The following is a 22937-nucleotide window of genomic DNA, read 5'->3' as shown; positions in this document are numbered from 1 at the left end:
GATGACGGTTTTCCTTCCCCTTTTTAGTGAGACGGGAGAGGAGCGGAGGGGAAGCTGGGAACAGCTGAGACCGGAGCTGTCCAGACTGTGGACTGTCACAACAAACGAAAACTCTAAATAAAATGTCATCTGGCTGTAAAGAACTGTGTGTGTGTGAAGTGCATTTCACACACTTTCTTCTTTCTTACCATGAGAAGTAAGTGAAAACACACAGCTCTGCCTAACATGTGATTTTTGTGTCTCTGAACAGATAAGTCCTCGCTTATGTGTGGTTTGAGAGCAGTTGTGGTCATTCTCTTGTTAATTGGGATTTTCATCTACTTCGCTTGGAACAAAAAGAAAAATGAAAAAGCTGAAGTCTCTGCTGTCCCGCAAACAAGAAGAGATCCAGAGGACTCTGTTCTGATGATTGAAATGAGTTCTGCAACTTACACCAACACCTAGTTTCACCTTTTATCTAATGGAAATTCGACAAAACAACACATTTTTGTTTATATTCTTGGCAAATTATGTTCCTCACTTAAGCAGCTCATGCTGAATTAAGCTGTGGGGGTTTTCTGCATTTTTATTTGTGGAAGCTTTGATTACAAAGGTTGTGAATGTAATCTCAACTTAACTTCTTTTCTTACTTGGTAAAGGTGGAATCAGTCAAGTCAGTTTTTTAATTCAAACATCTGAAACATTTAGTTTCACTAAGCTTTAAACAAGGATTTTTGTCCTAGAAGATTCGGGCGATTTGTTTTTTTTTTTAATGTTTTTTTAAAGAGGAGGATGGCCTGAGATATTTTACTCAACTTCAGAACAGGAACATCAATGTGAAAATCTATCTAGTTCAGACACATGTGAATCAACAGCATAGTGTGAATGTATTTTATCACCATGTGTAGTGTTGCCATGAAACAACATTAAAACCATAAACTTCAAAAACAAAAAATTACAAAACCCTTTTTAAATTGATGATGTATTTTCTTTGTCCCTTTTCTGTTTTTCTGATTTCTGTTTTGATGCATGTGGTCTCTCAAGTACGGGTTTGCTTTTCTTTATTTCAGAAATAAAGTCTCAAATAAATCCTTCACATTTAATTTTTGTGTCCTTTAAAATGCTGTGTTTTATAAGGGCTTAGACCAAAAATGCAGGACTCCAGACACAAATGATGAACCGATGAAAACAGCTTTATTGCTGGAACTCAAGGAACAAAAACAGAATGAAAAATTTAAGCTATGCTGGAACTGACGACTTATTGAGAACTGTGGAAACAATACAGGACACACAGATCACACGACATGAGGCAGGACACAAAAAAGAACTTATGAAAAAGTGAGGTAATCAGTGAGATGGAATCAGGAAACACAGCTCAACCAAATCAGGGAAAACAACACAGAGGGAAGCAAAATTAAACACAAAGCACACAAGATGAGGGAGTGGCAAAATAAGATGGGTAGAGAACACAGAGACAAAAGACTTGACACACAGAAACAAAGGGAAATAAAAAGAGAGACAAGACTAGAGTAAAATCACATAATGAACACAGAAGTTAACTTTTGAACTCTTAATAATCTCATTATTACAAAATTTACCTTTTCTGGTAAAACATTAATATTTGCTAAATTATGTTTGATCGATTTCATCTGTTTACAGAAATCCAAAAGAAGTGATAAAAGATGAGAAGCATCTTCACTGAATTCTCTCATTTCTTCAGGTAACTTTTTAAAGTGGACCATCTGAAAAATGTAACGTCACCAAGCTGATTGAATGGACAGTACACAACAGAGGTGAAGAAGAGAGTGCAGGTAGGGTGGAGTGGGTGGAGACAAGTGTTAGGGAAGATTTGTGACACAAGAATACAAGATACCAACGGTTTACAAGATGCAAGTGAGACCTGCTTTGATTTATAGTTTGGAGATGGAGGCAAGAGGCAGAGCTTAAGGTAGCAAAGCTGAATATGTCAGGATTTTCATTGGAGTGACCTGGATGGACATAATCAGAAATAAGTATGTGGCAGCAAGAAGGAGGAGGAAACTGAAAAGGCAACAAAATGGTACTGACAACGCCACTTGGGGGTGGAGTTACACGCAGTGTTGGGGAGTAACGGAATACATGTACCGCCGTTACGTATTTAAAATACAAAATATGAGTAACTGTATTCCGTTACAGTTACCGTTTAAAAAGGTGGTATTTAGAATACAGTTACTTTGTTGAAATAAATGGATTACACAGCGGTACTTTCCTGTTTCATATTGTCGCGGGTCAGGACTGTTTGGGTTTTGTTTGACAGCTACGTTCTGTTGTTCCAGGTGGCAGCGTTACGGTTGCCATGGTTACAGGGTGACGCTCTCTCTGCGTATTTCCTGGGTGAGAGCGCGCCTGTTGTTGTTGTGCTAAGCTAATAGGCAGAATGCTACAGGTATAGCTCTAAAGAATGTAGCCTCATGGGCAGTGTAGTCCGTGCTGCAGGGAGAATGGACTGCCATACCCGTTATGTGTCTGTGAGCGAGGGAGGGAGAAAAAGGAAAAGTACGAGCTGTCATCGAGCAAAAACGGGAGCTGGAAGCATGTAAATATAATAATAACCACTGCAGCCAAGAAGAGTGCCTGACGAGCCCAGTTGTAAGTAAGCTATTAAGACTCGACTGCACACCGTGTTCGTGTTTTCCTCCAAAAACAATAAGTTCCATTGGAGCAGCCTTTCAACGCCTCTCTCTGTCTCTCTCTAGCAAAGTTGACCCAGACAACAAAGTAAAGCTATTTTCGGCTACGAGCCCAACACAGAACCCGCCGTATTAGCCAGAGGTCCTTTACTACCTTCGGAGCCGCGGACCTTCAGTAACAGTAATAAATCACAGCAATAGTACATTCACGTAGTTGAAAAAAGCATGATAATATATTAAGTAATCCAAAGTATTCAGAATACGTTACTCTCATTGAGTAATGTAACGGAATACGTTACAGAATACATTTTGGGGCATGTATTCTGTATTCTGTAATGGAATACATTTTAAAAGTAACCTTCCCAACACTGGTTACACGGCAGGAAATACGACATTAACTAGTGCAAAGTTTCACCAGTTACAAAGGCACTCAGGCTCCTTACTGACGAGGCAGAGGCGTGACCAATCAATTTCAATAAGTTTATTAAACAAACTAACTGAAGATAATATGGAGCTGCACCAAAGAAAACAGAAAATTAGGTGACAGGACTTAGAACACCACAAGGCATTTAATTAAAACACTTCAAGCAGCTGTCTCTCTACTAAAACAAAAGAAATTAAAAATAACCTAAAAAACAAGTTCTAAAGAAACTCTCTCTCTCTCTCTCTCTCTCTCTCCTTGCTCTCTATCACATTTTACAAGCTGCTGTTATTAATAGAAACAATAATAAGAACGAAACCTCTGCTGTGCCCTGTGTTCATAGTCTACACTTAAATATAGAGGAGCATGATATAACAAGAAGAATAATGGACTGGCTGTTCTTGGTAAAAGATGCATGTGTACCTTTGGTTTTGTATGGTGACCGTTTCTCTTGTTTCACTTCCTTCTACATACAATGACAATCTGTTCTTTTATGGTGAAACACAACACTTAACCTCTATTTATGATAACATTTCAAAACCACTGAGTAACACGGGCATCATAAATGTCTGTGAATGTGTTTCAAGGTTTGATGAAATCTCTTATTAAGATGTATTAAATGAAACATGTCTGGCTTTATTATACACTCTGTTTTATGCCATCCCCATTAAACTTGCTTAAGCATGCAAATAAACACATTTTAGTTGTCAGTGTAATTTAGCTTTAAATATTACAACTGTCAATGAAACGGCATTATTAGTTGGAAAATAAAATTACATGATTAGTTTGGGACTGTTAAATTAAATTTAAATGAAACTTTTCTCTTTTCTTTCTCTGCAGTTAAATTCTGGTCACATCCTGTCTGGTCTGAGTTCATACATACTTATCTGAAGCTGATCAGTATTGACAAGCAATGAAATTTATTGGCAACTGCTTTTAGCAGTTAACACAAAAACATTCTGAAGTAGCCACATCCTGCTTGGTCTAAATTTATATGTTTTGATCTGAAGGTTTCTCGCCAACAGGAAACCTGGTCAGTGTAGGTTGGGTCTGTTTGCATCACAGTAAAGCAGAAGAGCTGCCTGCGGAGTCGACAGATGCTGTATAGAGAAAAAACATGCAAGCTGTGTTTGTACTGTTCGTGATGCTATTAGGAGTCTCTTATGGTGAGCTGTGTTTACTTATTCAAAGCATGCAGCTGCTGTGGTAATAAGTACAGCCACTGAAAGATTTTGATGTCGTCTTTAGTGTTACAGTAAGTTCTGCAGCTTACAGGTTGGTGGCATTGTGTTGATGCTACTGGGAGTATCTGAGGATGAGCTGTTCTGCTTTTTCATTTCATGCGGCACTTTATTGATACATATTTATCCCCAGACCTGGTGTCACTTGACCTTTGGGTATAAAAAGTATAATTACAGTCAAATTATCTTGTTTTTATTCCAAACAAATGCTTAATATTTTAGATAACACATTTTTATATTTCAAAGGTTATGACTGTAATTTTAACTCGTCTATCTTTTAGCGAAAGTGGAATCAGATCATCGCTTCATATAAAGTCATCTGACCAGTGGCACCTGTTTGTACGAAATTGTATTTGAGCACTGGTTTTTTATAATATACTAGTTTTTAAAACAACAACTACAATATGAATAAAAACAATACTGATCAATTTAATTGGTAAAATTATCTCAAACTTTGGGCCTCTTGAAAGTATAAAAAGGGATCAGATACACATTTTGTCACAGCCCGTATAATTTAATGTCATTCCACAGTTAAGATGGGCGAAAATAATTATTTTTATGTTAATAAATGTCAAATATTAGCTACAATACTTTTTTGCTAATGATTATTTACCACTAGAGTGCACATTTATGAAAAAATAAATTCTGTGATTTAAATCCTTCAACAGTAGTTTTGAATCTGGATTAGTGTTTATAAGCATTTATTGCAAAAGCAATCAGAGATTTTGAAGTTTTGTTCAATTAAACTTTAAATGATATGAATGTTAAATGACCCCATGGCACCATTTAAGATTCAACTAAAGCAATATTTAATTCCAACAGTACTGTAGTTTGTATAAATTCTTCTGTGATCAGCATTTTTAAATATAACATTAACCAGTGCAGTGCAAAGAATGTTCAAACCATTATTGCTCAACATGCTGAACCATCTGTTTGACAGAGGTTGAAAGTGTCTTAGAGATGAAACATGTGCTATCATTAATTTTGTGTCTATTTTTTTTTATCTAAACATATTTCTGAAATGTATTATTTCATTTTAAGTCTGTAACTTTTATTTCTTAGGAATTTAAATTGTTACTCTCATATATGAAATTTTCATGAAGGCTAAAGGAGGAAGAAAAACTAATGTCAATTCATTTTCCTACTCTCAGCATGTGAGAAGTTATCTACCACTTCACTAAAACCTAAAGCCAACGTTTTCATGATTTCTCCTTTCAGGCTGAGCACTAACAGTCTGTTAACTGCAGTCTGTTAACATCAATACTACAGATTTGCTTATTTGAGAGAAAAGATTTGAAAGCTGTTGATTAAGTCAACATAGACTGAACAGCTGACATGGAAGCTGCAGTTGGACTGTTGCTGATGTTCGGAGTAGCTCATGGTGAGCAACCAATTCTTTTTTTCATACGAGGTTTCAAAGATACTTATTTCATACTTAATTTCAGTACAATCAGAATTAGGTCTGAAAAAAAGTTACTTCTTAGTTTTGTCATGCTCCTTCATTCTGATGTTGCCGTCTCCTATCTGGATTTTAGGATTGCTTCATGTATCACAACCGCAGATCAGTGGTTATGTCTGAGTGGTTAATGGTTGGCTGTCTGTCTATGTGGAACTCAAAGTTCCACATGACCTTAGTTAGCACTGTTGTTCTCAGCCACCTTCAGTGGGGTCTCCTATCGGGATTTGGGGATCATATGCAGCACAAATGTTCTTGTAGTTGGTTGTGCAAGTCAGTGTGTGCTGTCCAAGCCCTGTTACTGTATGCTGCTCTGTCTCTGAGCCCTGTTAGATGTGACTCCTTCCTCTAAAATCTAGTGCTTAGGCCCTGTTCTTTTTCTTCCCTCTATCTGTCGATGATATATCTGCAGGGGGTCAGTCATACATAATGGTCCCACTTCCTGGTCCTTATCACTGTCTGTCTTCAGCTGTTTTGGAGCAACTCACCTCAGGGAGCGATTTTTATTTCAACAGCAACTTCCACATCTGTTCACAGAGTCTCAGACCTTTGAGTGGAAATTGAGGAAATCAGAGGAAGGATGTTGAGTGGCATTGTGAGGAGTTTTCATGTCTCCTCTTGTGGCCAGTTTGTTATTCCAGCTTGGTATCTGATGACGTAAAGACATATTTATTGATGGCTCACATTTTTTTAGCACCTCTCATACTTTCTGGAGGTACTTGACTGTGTCTGACTTTATTGTGTCTTTATCATGTAGCTCTCATTAATCTGTTGGATACCCAAGCACTTCTTCTGTGTGTCCTGTATGTCCTTATGGCAACTCCACCCCATCAGTCTCTCTTTACAAACTTTTTGACACATTTATAAAGAATGACATCCTAGCGTCCTCACTGTAGATCCTGGTGAGGTGGATCAGTGAGTCAATGTTTTAGTCCTGGCATACAGCATAATGTCATCGATGGACAGGACGTGGCTGATGGTCACTCCACTCTGATCTTTGTGATATGGACAGTGCATCAAGTGTGGGATATTCCACATTTGATGGTGACTTTTGTGATTGCCTTTGAGTTGGCCTACAATTTTGTCCCTCCTGAGTTCTTAGTAAATGTCATTAGTGCAATATTAGCCTTGTATAAAGCCAAGCACACATAAATCCAGAAGCACTGAGTTCTAAGCATCCTCAGGTTGGTCTGCCTGGTCTTATAGTTCTGGTGTACAGGTCTATTAACCATTACTTTGTGCTTTGATCTCCTTTTGTTACCACTGATGATATCCTCTCTGAAACATTGCTTACATTTGTTAAATAGTGTTCAGTAAAAGCCCTCTGGCTAGAACTCAGGCTACTACATCAGGCATGTGGACATCTGTTCATCTACTGAGCAAAACTAACAACTATGACAACTTTATTTTTGTTTTGCAGGTGTGAAAACTTACTGTGATGGCAGACGGGACGGAGCTCAGTGTTATGGAGCTTTGGGAGGAAGTGTGGACATCCAGCTGATGGACAACACTTCAGATATTAATAGATACCAATTATTAAAGAGTTCATTAAAAATATTAGATGTGAGAAATAATACGGTTATTTCTAATACCATAAGAGAGAGAGCTCATTTTCCAAGTAATGGAACATTTAGGATCAATAAACTGAACAGGACAGACAGTGGTAATTATAGCCTTCAAACCTTTGATTCAGATGGAAAATCATCAAGCGAGCGGATTTTACAGTTGTTTATTGAAGGTAAATATTGAGAAATTAAGCCATTAATAGATGTAAATAAATTATTGTTGTGGTAATCTATACAATAATCTATACAATATATCTCACGACATTTCCCTGTATTCTATGCTTTCCCTATTTTTTATTAGAGGCTCTAAAGAATTAGGGAGATTCTGATTTAAAATCTAAACTTATCTGTCTGTGTTTCTCTCAGCTCCTGTGTCCTCTGTCCTGCTGGACCCTGAATGTCTGTCCCAGGGAGAGATGAGGGTGTCCTGCTCCTCTGAGGGAGGGGACAGTCCTCAGTACAGCTGGACTCTGGATGGACGCACACTGACAGATGCTGAGCTCCTTTCTAGAAATAATGAGAGTAACATCATCACTCTGAAACAGCACGTCTCAGGACGTCTGGTCTGCTCAGTCAGGAACAACGTCAGTAATGTCTCCAAAGAGGAGAGAATATCTACCTGTGGTGAGTGAGAACACTGTGATAATCACAAATATGATCATTTTGGTCACTCAGTCTTTCATTAATTATACATTTTTGCTCTCAGGCTTCATTTTCATTAACTGCACTTCAGTCAATGGGACACAGATATCACGGTGGGTGTATGAAGCCAATAACACCCTGTGTATTAAACCAACAACAGTCCCCAAACAAACTGCAACATCTAAGGAGACCGCCGTAGTGTCAAATAAAAACCCCACTAAGATCAAACCCTTCGATCAAACTGTCAGCAGTGATAACCCATGGTACATAAGTAAGTGAAAATAACTTTGCTACAGTAGACTGACTATTGCCAGTTTCTCATTATTTCTTTCTTTGTCTTCATAAAAACTCAGACTTGCTGACTTGTTTTTGTCTTATTCTGTCCTTTTTTCAAACAGCCTATTTACCACTGATCGGTGGTGTTCTCTCAGCACTGCTCATTTTGTTAGTTGTGGGTGTAGCAGGTGCCTGTGAACACATCATAAAGCAAAAAACCAAACCTACAGAACAAAGAGGTACCAAACTTTTCATTTCCCCACTCCACTTTGATTAATTAAATATATATATATATATTTTTTTTTAAATTAATTAACCTTTTTGCTGTCTTGCCAAGAGTTTAATCACACCTCTGTCATATGTCATGTCATATGTCAAATTTGTTGGTATGGCTAATCAGCTAGTTTTAACACAACAAATAACAACATGGGGAAACAGCTCCAAAAACGGCAACCCTAGAGTTCACCAATGAAACATTTTGAATTAGTTTTAAAGTGCACCAGTTAGAATCACACACACTGACTTCAACCTTTGTGCTAAAGCTAATCAACTGTTCCTGCAGCAGACATGAGAGTGAAAGTTCTTGTTTAAGTCAAACCATTCCTGTACTAATACACTGACTGTAACATTATGTTTGCTCCACCTCTTCCTACTAATTTGCAGCTGAAGAAGATGACCAGGAAGTAACCTATGCTGATGTCATTATCACAAAATGTCAGAGGAAGGATGCTGAGCAAAGAGCAGAGGCGGAGGTGGAGTATGGCCAAATCAAGTTTTCAAGCAACAGGAGATGATTTAAGTGGTTGGAGCTTTTACACCGACTGCACCACTGACGGCAGACCGAAGGAGGAGGTGACATCAAGATGCCAAAAGGTTGTTGCTTCATGTAAGTCTGTGGCTGAAACACAGTTAATGTTCCAGCTAACAGCACATAAAGAGCAAAACAAATATGAATAAATTAATGATGACTGAATTCTATTCAGACACTTTAGCTTCCTGTGACACCTTCATGGGCTACTTTGTCCCTACTTTAATAATAACAACAACAGGAACAACAACAACAATAATAATAATATTAATAGTCTTTGGCCTGTCTTTAGATTTATATCTGGGGATCGGCCCCCTCTTCTGTATGTGTCTTAATAAATCTGGAAAAAATCCTAATGACATTGTTCTGGTGGACTAATGCAGAAAGCCTTCATTTGTTTTTCCTCTTCTGTTCTCAACCACTCTTTGAGATCAGTGTTTGATATTGTCCCTGCCGCCAGTTTACCACCAAGAAAGAAGTGGTTGCAAATTCTGTCTAACAAACACCATTTTAACCTTACCACTGTGCTCCACACTGGTGTCCAGGTGTGCCTGTTGCTTGACAGTCAGGTTTTTAAATGGTCATATTTGACTTTAATGTTTAAATCCAGTTTTTAAACATCCTATCATGTGCATAGGAACATGGCTATTTCTATAGGTGACCGACTTCTCTCTGTGTGTTGTTCTCTCATTATTACGACTGAAACAGTTTCTGAATGTGTGGTGTCAGTTACTTTATAAAAGAAGGTGAGGTGTAAAATACACATTTTATATTTTGATGTACGCTTGTATTACTATACTTTGAACTGTGTTTTTACCTTAATTGTACATATGTGGCCTTTTTTAGGAGAATGGAACCTGTTTTGGGGAAGATTTCTGAAGCTTTTGAGTAACACTTATTTGTATATTTTGTTATAGCAATTAGTTTGCATGTTTTTTTACAAGTAGACGAGACTTCTGTTTAAGTATGTACAACAAAGAAATCATATGTTGCAGCAATTTTCACATTAGTTGTTTAAAATAGTAATTCTGAGTAGTCTTTACAAAGTGAAGATTAGATGTGACTTATAATAGCCAGTACTCACTTACAGTTTTTATCTTTGCAAACAAAATATCACTGTTAAGCTCAGTCTTTAATTTCACACCAGTATAAACCAGTTTTAAGTTTGTCTAGTATGATTCTAAATTTAGACAGGCCCAATGATGCCATGATCACAAGCAGTATTGATGCAAATTCTCAATAAAAACATGCAGTTGTCACTCTCAGTTAGGCAGAGGACTCACTCGCAGGACTCTGATTTTTTGAGAGATGGTGAAGGATTTATTTACAATGTGGCACCAGGTGAGAATATATACATATATACAGTGGAACAGGTAATACAGGGCTCCAGGGGGTTGGGGGGTCCGAAGGTGAGGGAAGGTCCAGGGCAGGCACACACTCTCCTCTTTTACACAGTCCGTGACTCACTCAGGCAGTCCAATCCAGAATACTCGTGCCCACTCACACACATCCACAGGAATCCAGGCAGCAGGAGAGATGGGCAGGGAAAACTATGTTAGAAGGAAACTCTGGGAAATGACAAAAGATACTCAAGAGGCTAGGCTAGGCTACACTGACACTAGGTAGTGCAACAATCCAACCAGGAAGCAGCATCTCCTGCCATCTTAAGTAGTCTGCCAGGAATAATGCTTGCGATGAGAAGCCAGAGCAGAATCAGTGTGAATGAGCCACAGGTGTGCTGTGAGAGCGGGTTCAGAGGCGGGGAAGCAAAGTCCAGTTCCGCCTGGTTGGAGAGGCTGAGACAAACACACACCACACCCTCTCCAGATCCTGAGAACCATGACAGCAATGCTCTAAACAATGATGAAGCAATGTAAAACATGCATGCAAAGCATTATTTAACATTAAATCCTAAGTCTTGGGCAACACCACAGGAGAGAAAACACGAGTAGGATGCCATAAGGAGGAGGTTGGCTTCAGAGAAGGAAAATAGAAAATAGAGAAAAAACCTGACCTTCAGACCACACTGCAACATAAAAAAGTGTTAATACACATATTTAACTCTTTGTTATCTCTGAATCTGTGATGAGGTACTAATAAGTTACTAAACTCCTTCCTCCTACACTAGTACAGTGTCATTGGGGCTGCGCAAATAATGATTCTGTGGGTGGTGCAGTGCCCCCTGTCATAAAAGACAAACATCACAGTGCCCCATTCTTTCTTCTTATTTTGGTGTCTGCCTTTAGGGGTCACCACAGGCGATCATCTGCTTACATCTCACCCTGTCTCTAGCATCCTCTCCTATCACACCAACCCTCTGCATATCCTTCTTCAGGATATCCATATGTTTTCTCTGTGGTTTTTTCATTTTGTTTTCCCCTGGCAGCTCAATCTTTAACATGTTTTGTGCAATATAGCCACTATCCCTCCTCTGCACATGTTTAAACCATCTTACCGCACGCAAAATGCAAAAAATAGATGAATAAATGTCCTAAAATGTTTTTAAACAATATTGTAATTTTAGAAATGAGTGATTTAGGAAGTTGAGATAAATAAGTAAAAATAAAAATGAATAATAGTTATTGTTTATTCAACACAGTCGCCAGAGCTATAGCTTTCACAGCCATCACACTAATAAATTTGAGACACTGAGTTCGTTCTGCTTGTAAAAATTAAATAAAATCAGATACACAAACCTGTTAAGCATGGACTGAGTATGTACTTCAGTGTACTTTTATTTTGTTAAGGTTTAATGTACTGTAGTTTCAAACTATTTGGTATGGGAAAATGTTGCTGTACTGGTGGATTTCTTTAATATTGTAAGTAATATAATAATATAATAGTAAGTTCTTGACATTAGTGTAAAGTCTTTTGTGAAGGAAAATATAATAAAAGCAAGGACAGTGTAACGAAGCAATGATAAAGTCCAAACCTTTCCCACTAGAGGGCGACATTGTGTAAAACATACTGAAAATTGTCATGCTGCTATTACCACAATAGGAGAAAGGGGGTGATTTGTACCCCTTGTTTCTAGGGAACCATAGAAGAAATCAGTCATGTGACTGCACATTTTTGAAGAGTCAGCCATTTTACTAATCCTGCAAATAAGAGAACCTCATTGCATGAGAATTAAGAATATTTAATTTCAAAAACGATTTTTGCCTTTCAAAGTAAAATTCCTGTGATCAAGGTTTTTTGATTGTTTTGTCTAAACAGTTACAGACAGGTTTAAAAACATTTCACAAATGTTTTAGTGCTTTGGTAAGCTACACTGTGAGTCTATATGGTGTGGTGCTTTGTGCCCAACTTATGAATATTTTAAATATATTATTTTATTGATTGATTTTTTTATTATTCTTATTTACAGTTTTTCACAGTGACATTCTTTATTTCAGACCAAAAATAGAAATGGACCATCATGCCATTGACTTATAATAGGGAGGACAGGCAGGGCTTCCACTCCTTTACAAGACATGGACAGAGTGAATGACGTGAGAAGGGGAAGTCCATTCATCAAGTGGCGAGGAAGATGAACATATTCATGATGACATTAAAACAATATGTGGAGAAGAAAACGATAGATGGAAGAGAAATAAGGCTATAAAAGGATATAAAAGATCTGGACTTGTCAATCAAGTCCTTGATGACCATATGGAGAGAGAGCTGGCAGAACATATGAAGGCACTAGCAGCCTTTATGTGTTCATTACTTTGTGCATACTCAAAAGCCAGTTCATGGTATTTGAATATGCACAAAGAAATGACAATTTGATCCAGCTGGCAGGGATATCAGAGGCAAAAGCAGGTTGGGTTAAGTGTGCATTTAAGGAAAAGTATACAGGGAACAATAATTATTTCCCCAGGAAATGCTCATCATCAGTTATCAAAATGCAGATAATTCACAAAGAAGTAAAGTTGGGTACTTATTTAGAGCATATAGCTTGACATATGTAAATCTGAAAGTAATTGTGATTGTCATTATGAAGTTTGCAGGCAAAATCAAGTTGTGCCACAAGAGCACTTTTTTTTAAGAAAGCTATATTTCTTAAATACTATATTTCAGATCCAAAGTGATTGTTCCCAGGGATGTACAACATCCTCAAATATATGTACATGTTTTAGTTGGAACTAGGGATGCACCGATACCGATACTGGTATCGGGTATCGGGGCCGATACTGTAAAATATGTGTGTACTCATACTCATAAAAGTTAACCGATACCATGAACCAATACCAACTTATTTCATTAATCAGAGGGTGGCTTGTCATTTCTGTTGTAGTTTTTTAGATTGGCCACTAGGGGGACATCCCGGGCTAAACAGGCACAGGGTGAGAGTGAGACTGGCTGCTCCAGATAAAAAAGAGAAACTGGAGGCTGCTGTAGCTAGGCTAAACAAAATGTCAGCAGTGTGGACAGGAACAGCCAACTTTAACTCAGGTTTTGGAAAAGCGATGAAAAATGTCAAGAGAAAATCCACGGGCAGTTTAAATAATAGAGGCTCTGACTCATTTTATCGCTCTGGATGACCAGCCAATGCCGGCCGTGGAAAACATAGGATTGCATTGTCTTCTCAGCATACTCGAGCTGTGATATGAAATTCCCAACCACCCATACATCAGAGAGATAATGGTGCCAAAACTTTCTGAAGAGGTAAAGACAAGCAGTGTGTGCGCGATGTCAGTCCTCAGTTTAACGGCACAGTGGACTGATGATCCATGGGCAGATGAGGAGTTTATTCGTCAATGCCAAATACTTTCGTTATTTTGTTTTTTTGTTTACAATATGGACACTCTGCAATAATTTCAAAATTTATTTTATTCTCAAACCTAATTTGTATTTATTTTATTCCAAACAAAAGTGTTTATTTATTATTCCGAAAGCTCGAGACAGTGACAATAGTTCAGTGATATTTTGTTAAATTACAATGTGGAGACTCTGCAATAATTTAACAGAAGTGCTTATTTTCACTTGAAATTTTTTTGTGGTCATTTTTATTAAGACTTAATTTTTTATCGGCAGAGAATAAAATAAAACCTGTCTTCCAATTCATTGCATTTGTGTGTGTGTGTGTGTGTGTGGTAGAAGTATCGGTTTTTGTACTCTGTATCGGCAAGTACTCAGATCCAAGTATCGGTATCGTATCGGTTTGAAAAAATTGGTATCGTTGCATCCCTAGTTGGAACCATTACTATCATGGCCTCACTTTAAGCAAAATCTTAAAGTGAGTTGTGCCAGTTTTTACTTTAAGTAAAAACCCACCCCACTCTCCCCTATTTATGTTTTAAAACTCAAATAATAAAACTCCAAATATAGAAGTTTTCACCATCCACAAAATATATTGTGCAGTATGTCTAAAAACGTATTTGACATTATGAAACAGTGATCAGTTCAGTTAATATGCTTTTATGTTATCACTGTACAAGAATTAAAAGATATACACCAAGATGCATTTATTTTGCCACGTAAGCATTGATCACATTGTTTTTCCACAAAGTGCATGTGACTTGCATTTGAATTTAATGTAAACATTGCACAGATGGGACCCAGGAGTCTAAAATGACAAAAATCTCCTGCCTTGGGTTGAATTTGTGATCTCAGTCTTTCAGCCATTAACCAGAGCTCATGACAATTGGTGATCTTAGGAACATGAATCTAAAGCTCTTATTCTCTCAGTTCTTTCTTCAGTGCAATGGACCAGTGCAGCATCTGCATGACTGCTGTTGTTGCCCCAGTTCATCTATAAATCTCCTGCTTCCCCTTCCCCTCACTCGGTAACTTCATTTGCAGAAAATTAAAAAAAAAAAAACCTGACACATGAAGTAAACTTAATTCAAGACTTTATTGTTTAAGAATGGTAAAAATTTGTATTTAAAAAATGTAAAACCCAGAAACCACAGAGCTTCTCATCATAATTCAATATGAGCTGTCTGTGAAACATAATTCGTGGGGAATAAAAAGAGCAGAAGAATTTCTCTCTAAATGCTATTTTCATGCTTGTGAACCAAAGACAAATAACAGCAAGTAAAAGGTGAAACTAGGTGTTGGTGTAAGTTGCAGAACTCATTTCAACCATCAGAAGAGAGTCCTCTGGATCTCCTCTTGTTTGTGGGACAGCAGAGACTTCAGCTTTGTCATGTTTCTTTTTCTTCCAAGCAAAGTAGATGGAAATTCCAATTAGCAAGAGAATGACCACAACTGCTCGCAAACCACATATAAGCAAGGACTTATCTGTTCAGAGACACCAAAATCACATATTAGGCAGAGCTGGGTCTGCTGTTGGTTCAGTGCACATTGTTTTCATGTACCTACCCTGATGTTTGTATCCCACTGACAGAGCTGCAGTTAATAAAAAAGAAATAACATGAAGTATAGTATAATCCAACAAACAAACAGTTCAAGACATAATGACCATAAAAATTTAATTTGTTCTTATTAACTTTTATTCATAAGGTTCTCACTCACCACAGGTAGACAGCCTGTGTTCTATGAAAACATTACTGACGTTGTTCCTGACTGAGCAGATCAGATGTCCTGAGACGTGCTGTTTCAGAGTGATGATGTTCCTCTCATTATTTACAGAAAGGAGTTCAGCATCTGTCAGTGTGCGTCCATCCAGAGTCCAGCTGTACTGAGGACTGTCCCCTCCCTCAGAGGAACAGGACACCCTCCTCTCTCCCTGGGACAGACACTCAGAGACCAGCAGGACAGAGGACACAGGAGCTGAGAGAAACACACACAGATGAGTTTAGATTTCAAATCGACACTGCAGAATTAAATCAATCAATCTTTATAGTCTTCAGTGAAAAATATGTATAATCCGTAAAATACATGTATGGAAAGATATGGATTACTTCAACAATGTTAAAGTTATATTCATATCTATTAATGGCTTCATTTCACAACAAGGAAAACATTACCTTGAACAAACAATTGTAGAGTCCGCTCGTCTGATGCTTTTCCATCTGAATCAAAGCTTTTAAGGCTATAATTACCGCTGTCTGTCCTGCTCAGATAATTGAGCCTAAGTGTTCCATTACTGGGAAAAAACAGAAATTTATGTTCTATGATATTAGAAAGAATCTTTTTCTTTCCCACATCTAGTATTTTTAATGAATTCTTTAACAAATGGTATCGAGGTATTTTTGCGGTGCTGTGCATCAGCTTTATCTCCACACTTCCTCCCAAAGCTCCATAACACTGAGCTCCATCCTGTCTGCCATCACAGTAAGTTTCCACACCTGCAACGACACAAAAAAAGGAAACAAAAGCAAAATTATTTGAATGGACTGGCAGCACTAACAAATGTTTACCTGAAACAGAAATGGTGTTACTGCAGCCACTGTTTGTCTGTGTTTTTGTGAAGATGCCTTTATTGTTGCACACATGAGTAGCATGGACCTCTGAATATTTCACTGTTTGGGTAGACATATGGTGCCACAATAAATCAATAAAATCATAGATGGTATTGTAACTGCCATTTAACTTTTGTTAGTAACTGAAAATGTATTTTTTTTAAACACACACACAGTCAGAACACTTTCTGTTCTTTACAACACATTTAAAAATGTGGCTTCAATGTTCCAGTTAAAATGAAATTCCATTGTGAAATATGTGTATGAATTAGAGAGACAGACAACAAGAATCATATGAAAATGTTTATCTAGAACATAACTGGTGCTTTTGTGGCTACTGAATATCGTTAAGTAAAGATGCGTTAAAGAAGACGCAGACAACTGGGGTCCAGGTAATGGTAATAAAAATTCACAGTGTTCTCACTCACCACAGGGAGATATCTTCTGTTCTTTGAAGGCATCACTGACGTTGTTCCTGACTGAGCAGACCAGATGTCCTGAGACGTGCTGTTTCAGAGTGATGATGTTAGTCTCATTATTTACAGAAAGGAACTCCGCATCTGTCAGTGTGCGTCCATCCAGAGTCCAGCTGTACTGAGGACTGTCCCCTCCCTCAGAGGAGCAGGACACCCTCATCTCTCCTTGGGACAGACACTCAGAGACCAGCAGGACAGAGGACACAGGAGCTGAGAGAAACACACACAGATGAGTTTTGGTACTATAACAAGATGCACTTTCATGCACTGTGCTTCCTTCTGTGTAACTTTACATGGTCTTAAACTTGGTAGCTGATTTTCCATAGTTCCTAAAATCTACTACTTTGCAACACTATCAGTTGGTTATGGAATATCTAGGAGGGAAGAAATATCTCAAAATTATTTGCTGCAAAGGTAGCATCCTGTTACAGTAACATACACAATTTCAGTGAGCTCTTTACAATTATTCATTAATTCACAAATGTTTGTAGAAGCAGACTGCATGGCTAGCTGCTTGGTTTTCATACATCTGTGCCAGTGGAGCTATAAACATCAGAATTCAAAGATTAAGAGATGTGGCCCAATACTTTAGTGAATGTAGTGTGCATCATGTAGATTATCATTATTTATGGTTTGCTAATTCAAAACAGGGAATGCACAAAATGTACGTATGTGAAATTCTGTGCTGTATGTTATAAAGATTACCAAAACAATACTGCATTTACATAAATTAAAGGCTGCATTTCCCAACATTTACCTTGAACAATCAACTTTAAAGTCCGCTCGCCCGATGAATATCCATCTGAATCAAAGGTTTCAAGGGTATAATCACCACTGTCATTCCTGCTCAGGTTATTGATCCTAAATGTTCCGTTACCGGGGAAAAAGAGAGACCCCTGTACTATGGTATTAGGAATAATTGTGCTATTTCTCACAGATAGTATCATTAGGAAATTCTTTAACAGTTTGTATCTAGGTATTTCAGAGCTGCTGTCCATCAGCTGGATGTCCACAGTTCCTCCCAAAGCTCCATAACACTGAGCTCCATCCTGTCTGCCATCACAGTAAGTTCCCACACCTGCAAACACACAAAAAAGGAAATGAAAAGCAAAATTATTACAATGGACTGGCAGCACTGACAAATGTTTACTGAAAACAGAAATGGTGTTTTTGTGGCTGCTGCCTGTCTGTATTTTTGTGAAGACACATTTATTGATGCAAGCATGTCTGTGACTGAAACATAGTTAGGGTTCAAGCCTTGAAGAAAAGTAAATTACTGTGTGAAGAACTGAGAGGAAGAGAGAGAACCATTACATTAATGATACTAGAAGAGGTTTTTGAAACTAACAACTTAAATTCCCAAGAAATTCACGTTTCCATATTAGGTAGTGTAAGATAAATTTTGACGCCCTGTTAAAATTGTTAAAAAATAAAATAAAATAAAATAAAATAAAATAAAATAAAATAAAATAAAATAAAATAAAATAAAATATGAAATTATGAAAATTATGAACTGCATAAAAATATTTTAATTGGCACTGTAGCCCTAAAACCATGGGGTCCAATAGCCGTGTCTCAGCTTAAGAAAATCCAACATAGTTGTTATGTTTCCTGAAAGTGCTATTCACATGAAGTGATGTCAGAGTTTCCTATTATAATTAAAAGTGTTAATAAAGAAAAAAAGAATTAAATGAAATTAACTAAAAAGAAAGAAAATGAACGTGCTCTATATTAAAACAGTCCTAAACTGCAGATGTATTCAACAGTTCCTGAATTTTTTTATTTTATTTTAAAAGAAATACAAGAAAAACAATTCCTCGACTGTTTTCAGCTCACCATGAGACAAACCCAGCAACATCACTATCAATCCAAGCACAGCTTCCATGTCTTCTTGCTGTTCAGAGTGTGTTCATACAGTTTGCAGCATAAATAACAGAAATGACTGATACTACACATCAGTCGGTGTTCACAAACTGTATGTGGAAAGGTGATAAAGGAAGTAAAACCAAGAGCAGAGACAAAATAACATCAGCTTCTTCTTTCCCATGTTTTTTTTAGTGTGCAGATTTTTTTGTTTTGTTTTTAATTTATTTTACAAACACAGTTATGCAGAAATATTAAGCCATATATGTATACACTTACAGTCTCATTTAAAGGTTTTTCTTTATTTTCACACATATGGAATTAAGCAGTAAACAAAAAGTGAACTAACTCAAAGCATGTTTTAGATTCTTGAAAATAGACACATGTGGAAAGGTGATATAGGAAGCAAAAGCCAGGGCAGAGACAAAATAACCTCAGCTTCTTCTTTCCCACGTTTTTTGCAGTGTGCATATATATACATATGTATGTACATATACTAGTATATGTATAGTATAGTATAGTATAGTATAGTAGAGTATATGCTATATACTTACTGTGCTATGTATGATGAAAAAAAACACAACAAAAAAACAAGAGCATTGAATGAGAAAGTGTGTCCGAACCTTTGACTGGTAATCAAGTACTCTGCGTTGCTCCCTCAGCCTTGTTAAAGCTAGGGCTGAGGGAACCTGAACCTGAACCTTAACATTACTGAAGCAGTGTGGCATCATGTTGACAAAGAAGGAAACAAAAGTCAACATCCAGAAGAGCCTGAATTTGTTTTCTTTGTATTTATGACTGCAGATTTAATCAAAAGAAAAATTTCCATCCATCCATCCATTTGCTTCCGCTTATCCTTTTCAGGGTCGCGGGGGGCGCTGGAGCCTATCCCAGCTGTCATAGGGCGAGAGGCAGGTTACACCCTGGACAGGTCGCCAGTCTGTCGCAGGGCTAACACACAGGGACAGACAACCATTCGCACTCACATTCATTCGCACATTCACACCTAGTGACAATTTGGATTATCCAATTAACCTATCCCCACAAGCTGCATGTCTTTGGACGGTGGGAGGAAGCCGGAGTACCAGCTTTAAATTTTTACATTTAAATTTTTAAATTCTACAATTAAAATACTAATAAAAATACTTCATAATGAGTTACATTTGGTGCTTTGAATTTGCTGCAACATCTTTTTTTTTTCCTCAAACATTTTAAAATTTGTCTGTGTGGAAACTTACTGGCAGCTGACCCCCAGAACATTCCCTTGACCTTGCTCCTCGTCAAGGTCAGCCACCCAAAGTGTCTCCTAAATCCCCTGATCTCGCCCAGCCTTCATGTCGCTTACTCTTTTGCTCCCCTCTTGTTTGAATGTCTTGTTTCTATCTGTCTTTGCTCCCTCCACCCAACCAAGGCAGCATGAACTGTCTTGGACTTGTTGACCATCCCTTGAGGCAGGGTTCAGTCATAATGGTTGGGCCCTGCTTTTGACTGTTATTTAATTATGTTTCTTAAGATTATGTTTAACTGTTTTAAGTTTTGGTTCTTGAAGTCATAGGCATTATTTTGTTCCTTGTGTTTCATCTGTTGCTTTATATGTTATTTTATCATTTTAGTTTTTTATTATGGGTGATTTTTTTTAATTGGTTCTTGAATTAATTATTCTATCTATCTATCTATCTATCTATCTATCTATCTATCTATCTATCTATCTATCTATCTATCTATCTATCTATCTATCTGTCTGTCTGTCTGTCTGTCTGTCTGTCTGTCTAGTTTTGATTTGTATTTGTTGAAATTGCTGGTTTTCTTTATTCATTTTGTGTTTTCTTTCTGTGAAGTTCACCTGTGTTCAGTGTGTCAGCTTTGGTTTTGATTAACTTCTTGTTTTATTTCTTTGGTCATCTTCTGTGTTTCATGTCTAGTTTTACTTCTTCTATCTCTTGATTATTTTCAGCTGTGTCATAGTTTCTCTTCCGTGTCATCTTCCCCCATTACTTTTTTGTATTTATACCCTCTGTCTTCAATTAACTCCTGCTATTATCTGCTCTTTTTTACACTGTATGTTTTTCTGGGATCCCATTCCTATCCTATTCCTCTTTTGCCCCCACAAATCATACAAAATAGTTTTTTTCCTATTGGGAAATTAAGCCTTTAGTAGATCTACAATTTATGCTATAATCTCCATATTACACCATATTATAGCTATTTCTATAAATAAATAAATTATAATAAATCTGTTGATGCAGAAGGCTTCAAAAAAGGACAGATATGGCCTTGGCCATCAGGGAAGCCAGGAGGCAGTACAGATTGAGACTGGAGGGATACTACAACAACTCAGATTCCTGATGCATGTGGCAGGGCTTGCAACACATCACTGATTTCCAACAGAGTAGCAGCAGGGTCACAGTCTGCTGCAACGCCCTACCAGATGAGCTGAGTGAGTTCTACGCTCACTTCGACACCCTCAACACCAACCAACACAGAGGGATTCTACCAGTAGAGGCATCACAGAGCTCCTCACTAGTGATGGGAATTCCGGCTCTTTTTAGAGAACCGGCTCTTTCGGTTCAGCTCACTAAAAAGAGCCAGTTGGGAGGCTCTTTCGGCTCCCAACCGGCTCTTCAGGTTGTTTTGTTGGTCTAATTAATTTGTTATCAAAAATCATATAAAATTATGCACAAAAGGAAATACTAATGTAAAAAAAATTGTGGTTTTATTTATATACGTTTATGTCTGTGAAGGTTCTCAGTCATCCAGGTCATTGTAGTCAAAGGAGCTTGCAAAGAAAAGCGTCTGGACTTCTTTAAGTTACTTGAAGACGTTTCACCTCTCATCCGAGAGGCTTCTTCAGTTCTAAGGTCAAATGGTGGAGAGTCCCAGATATAAACCTGGTGGGAGTGTCCCCCCACAGAGGGACAAAAGGACCCCCTGATGATCCTCTAATCGCCTGAGCCAAGGTGTGGAACTGGGTGTGGGTCCCAAACAGCCAGAGTTTCAGGTGAGTTCATTGTGAACATTCTGGCTGTTTGGGACCCACACCCAGTTCCACACCTTGGCTCAGGCGATTAGAGGATCATCAGGGGGTCCTTTTGTCCCTCTGTGGGGGGACACTCCCACCAGGTTTATATCTGGGACTCTCCACCATTTGACCTTAGAACTGAAGAAGCCTCTCGGATGAGAGGTGAAACGTCTTCAAGTAACTTAAAGAAGTCCAGACGCTTTTCTTTGCAAGCTCCTTTGACTATATACGTTTATATATAAATATATACAGGGAGCCCTAGAAACAAAGCACGTACAAACTCCAAAACACATTGCTAGCATTAACTGAACTTCCAAAACAGAGCTACCTAGATCACTTAAATTACACAGCATATGTCTTTTGTTTGTGTATTTATACACAAACACTCATATGTATATATATGTAACCAACACATCACTACTCCTCACTAACTGTGACTTTGACTGAAGTATGCAAGGTTCTGATAAGGACTAACCCCCAGAAAGCAGCTGGTCCTGCTTTGGGGGTCTGCTCTTCAGAGTTGACGGAGGTGTTTACAAACATTTTTAATGTGTCCCTCACCCAGTCAGCTGTGCCCACATGCTTCAAGTCCACCACCATAGTTCCCTTCCCCAAGAAGAACAACCTAACCTGTATCGCGCCATCGCAATCACTTCAATTGTAATGAAGGAAAACTTCTTCACTCTTGGTCTGACACCCTCCCGCTGTCGCTGGGTCCTGGACTTCCTCACAGGCAGACCTCAGGCAGTTAGAGTTGGTACCAGGACATCAGGTACAAAGACAGTAAGCACAGGGATCCCCCAAGGCTGTGTGCTCAGTCCACTCCTGTACACCCTCTTCACCTATGACTCCATCCCCTCCCAGTGCAACACTTCCATCATTAAGTTCACTGACGACACAACCATCTTTGGGCTGATCACTGGTGGAGAGGAGGCTGCCAACCGGGAACAGGTGGCCCAACTTCTGTCCTGGTGGCTGGAAAACAATCTCTCCTTAAATGCTGAGAAGACTAAGGAGAAGATTGCTGAATGAGGAGTGACCAGTATGCCCCACTATACATCAACGAGACAGAGGTGGAGAGGGGGAACACCTTCAAATTCCAATGCACCCACATCAGTGAGGATCTCAACTGGACCCATAACACACGGCAGATCATCAAGAAGGCTCAAC

At 38.2% G+C, this 22937-nt stretch overlaps 2 protein-coding genes across 4 annotated transcripts; one reads left to right on the top strand and one right to left on the bottom strand.

Annotated features, from left to right (window-relative positions):
* Positions 1-3521: 3521 nt before the first annotated feature.
* LOC146524550 (uncharacterized) lies at positions 3522-11077 on the top strand. Its single transcript, XM_085133319.1, has 6 exons — positions 3522-5691; positions 7187-7504; positions 7698-7955; positions 8038-8244; positions 8372-8488; positions 8913-11077. The coding sequence occupies exons 1-6, from the start codon at positions 5646-5648 to the stop codon at positions 9041-9043; spliced, it is 1077 nt and encodes a 358-aa protein (XP_084989445.1). The 5' UTR covers positions 3522-5645; the 3' UTR covers positions 9044-11077.
* Positions 11078-13180: 2103 nt separating this feature from the next.
* On the bottom strand, positions 13181-18856 carry LOC146524549 (pregnancy-specific beta-1-glycoprotein 1-like). Of its 3 annotated transcripts, XM_085136262.1 has the most exons (7): positions 18722-18853; positions 17643-17963; positions 16838-17095; positions 15975-16295; positions 15520-15777; positions 15367-15393; positions 13181-15285 (listed from the first exon to the last, which is right to left on the bottom strand). In XM_085136262.1, the coding sequence occupies exons 1-7, from the start codon at positions 18768-18770 to the stop codon at positions 15092-15094; spliced, it is 1428 nt and encodes a 475-aa protein (XP_084992388.1). In that variant the 5' UTR covers positions 18771-18853; the 3' UTR covers positions 13181-15091. The 3 variants fall into 3 exon arrangements, with proteins under 3 accessions (XP_084992388.1, XP_084992394.1, XP_084992398.1); XM_085136268.1 differs by having other exon boundaries at positions 15179-15393; positions 18722-18856; XM_085136272.1 differs by lacking the exons at positions 13181-15285; positions 15367-15393 and having other exon boundaries at positions 15432-15777; positions 18722-18854.
* Positions 18857-22937: the final 4081 nt, after the last annotated feature.

The sequence above is a fragment of the Neolamprologus multifasciatus genome, chromosome 2, assembly GCF_963576455.1.
Source record: "Neolamprologus multifasciatus chromosome 2, fNeoMul1.2, whole genome shotgun sequence".
NCBI lineage: Eukaryota > Metazoa > Chordata > Actinopteri > Cichliformes > Cichlidae > Neolamprologus > Neolamprologus multifasciatus.
Note: the sequence above shows the minus strand (reverse complement) of the source record. Positions and strands in the feature narration are given on the sequence as shown.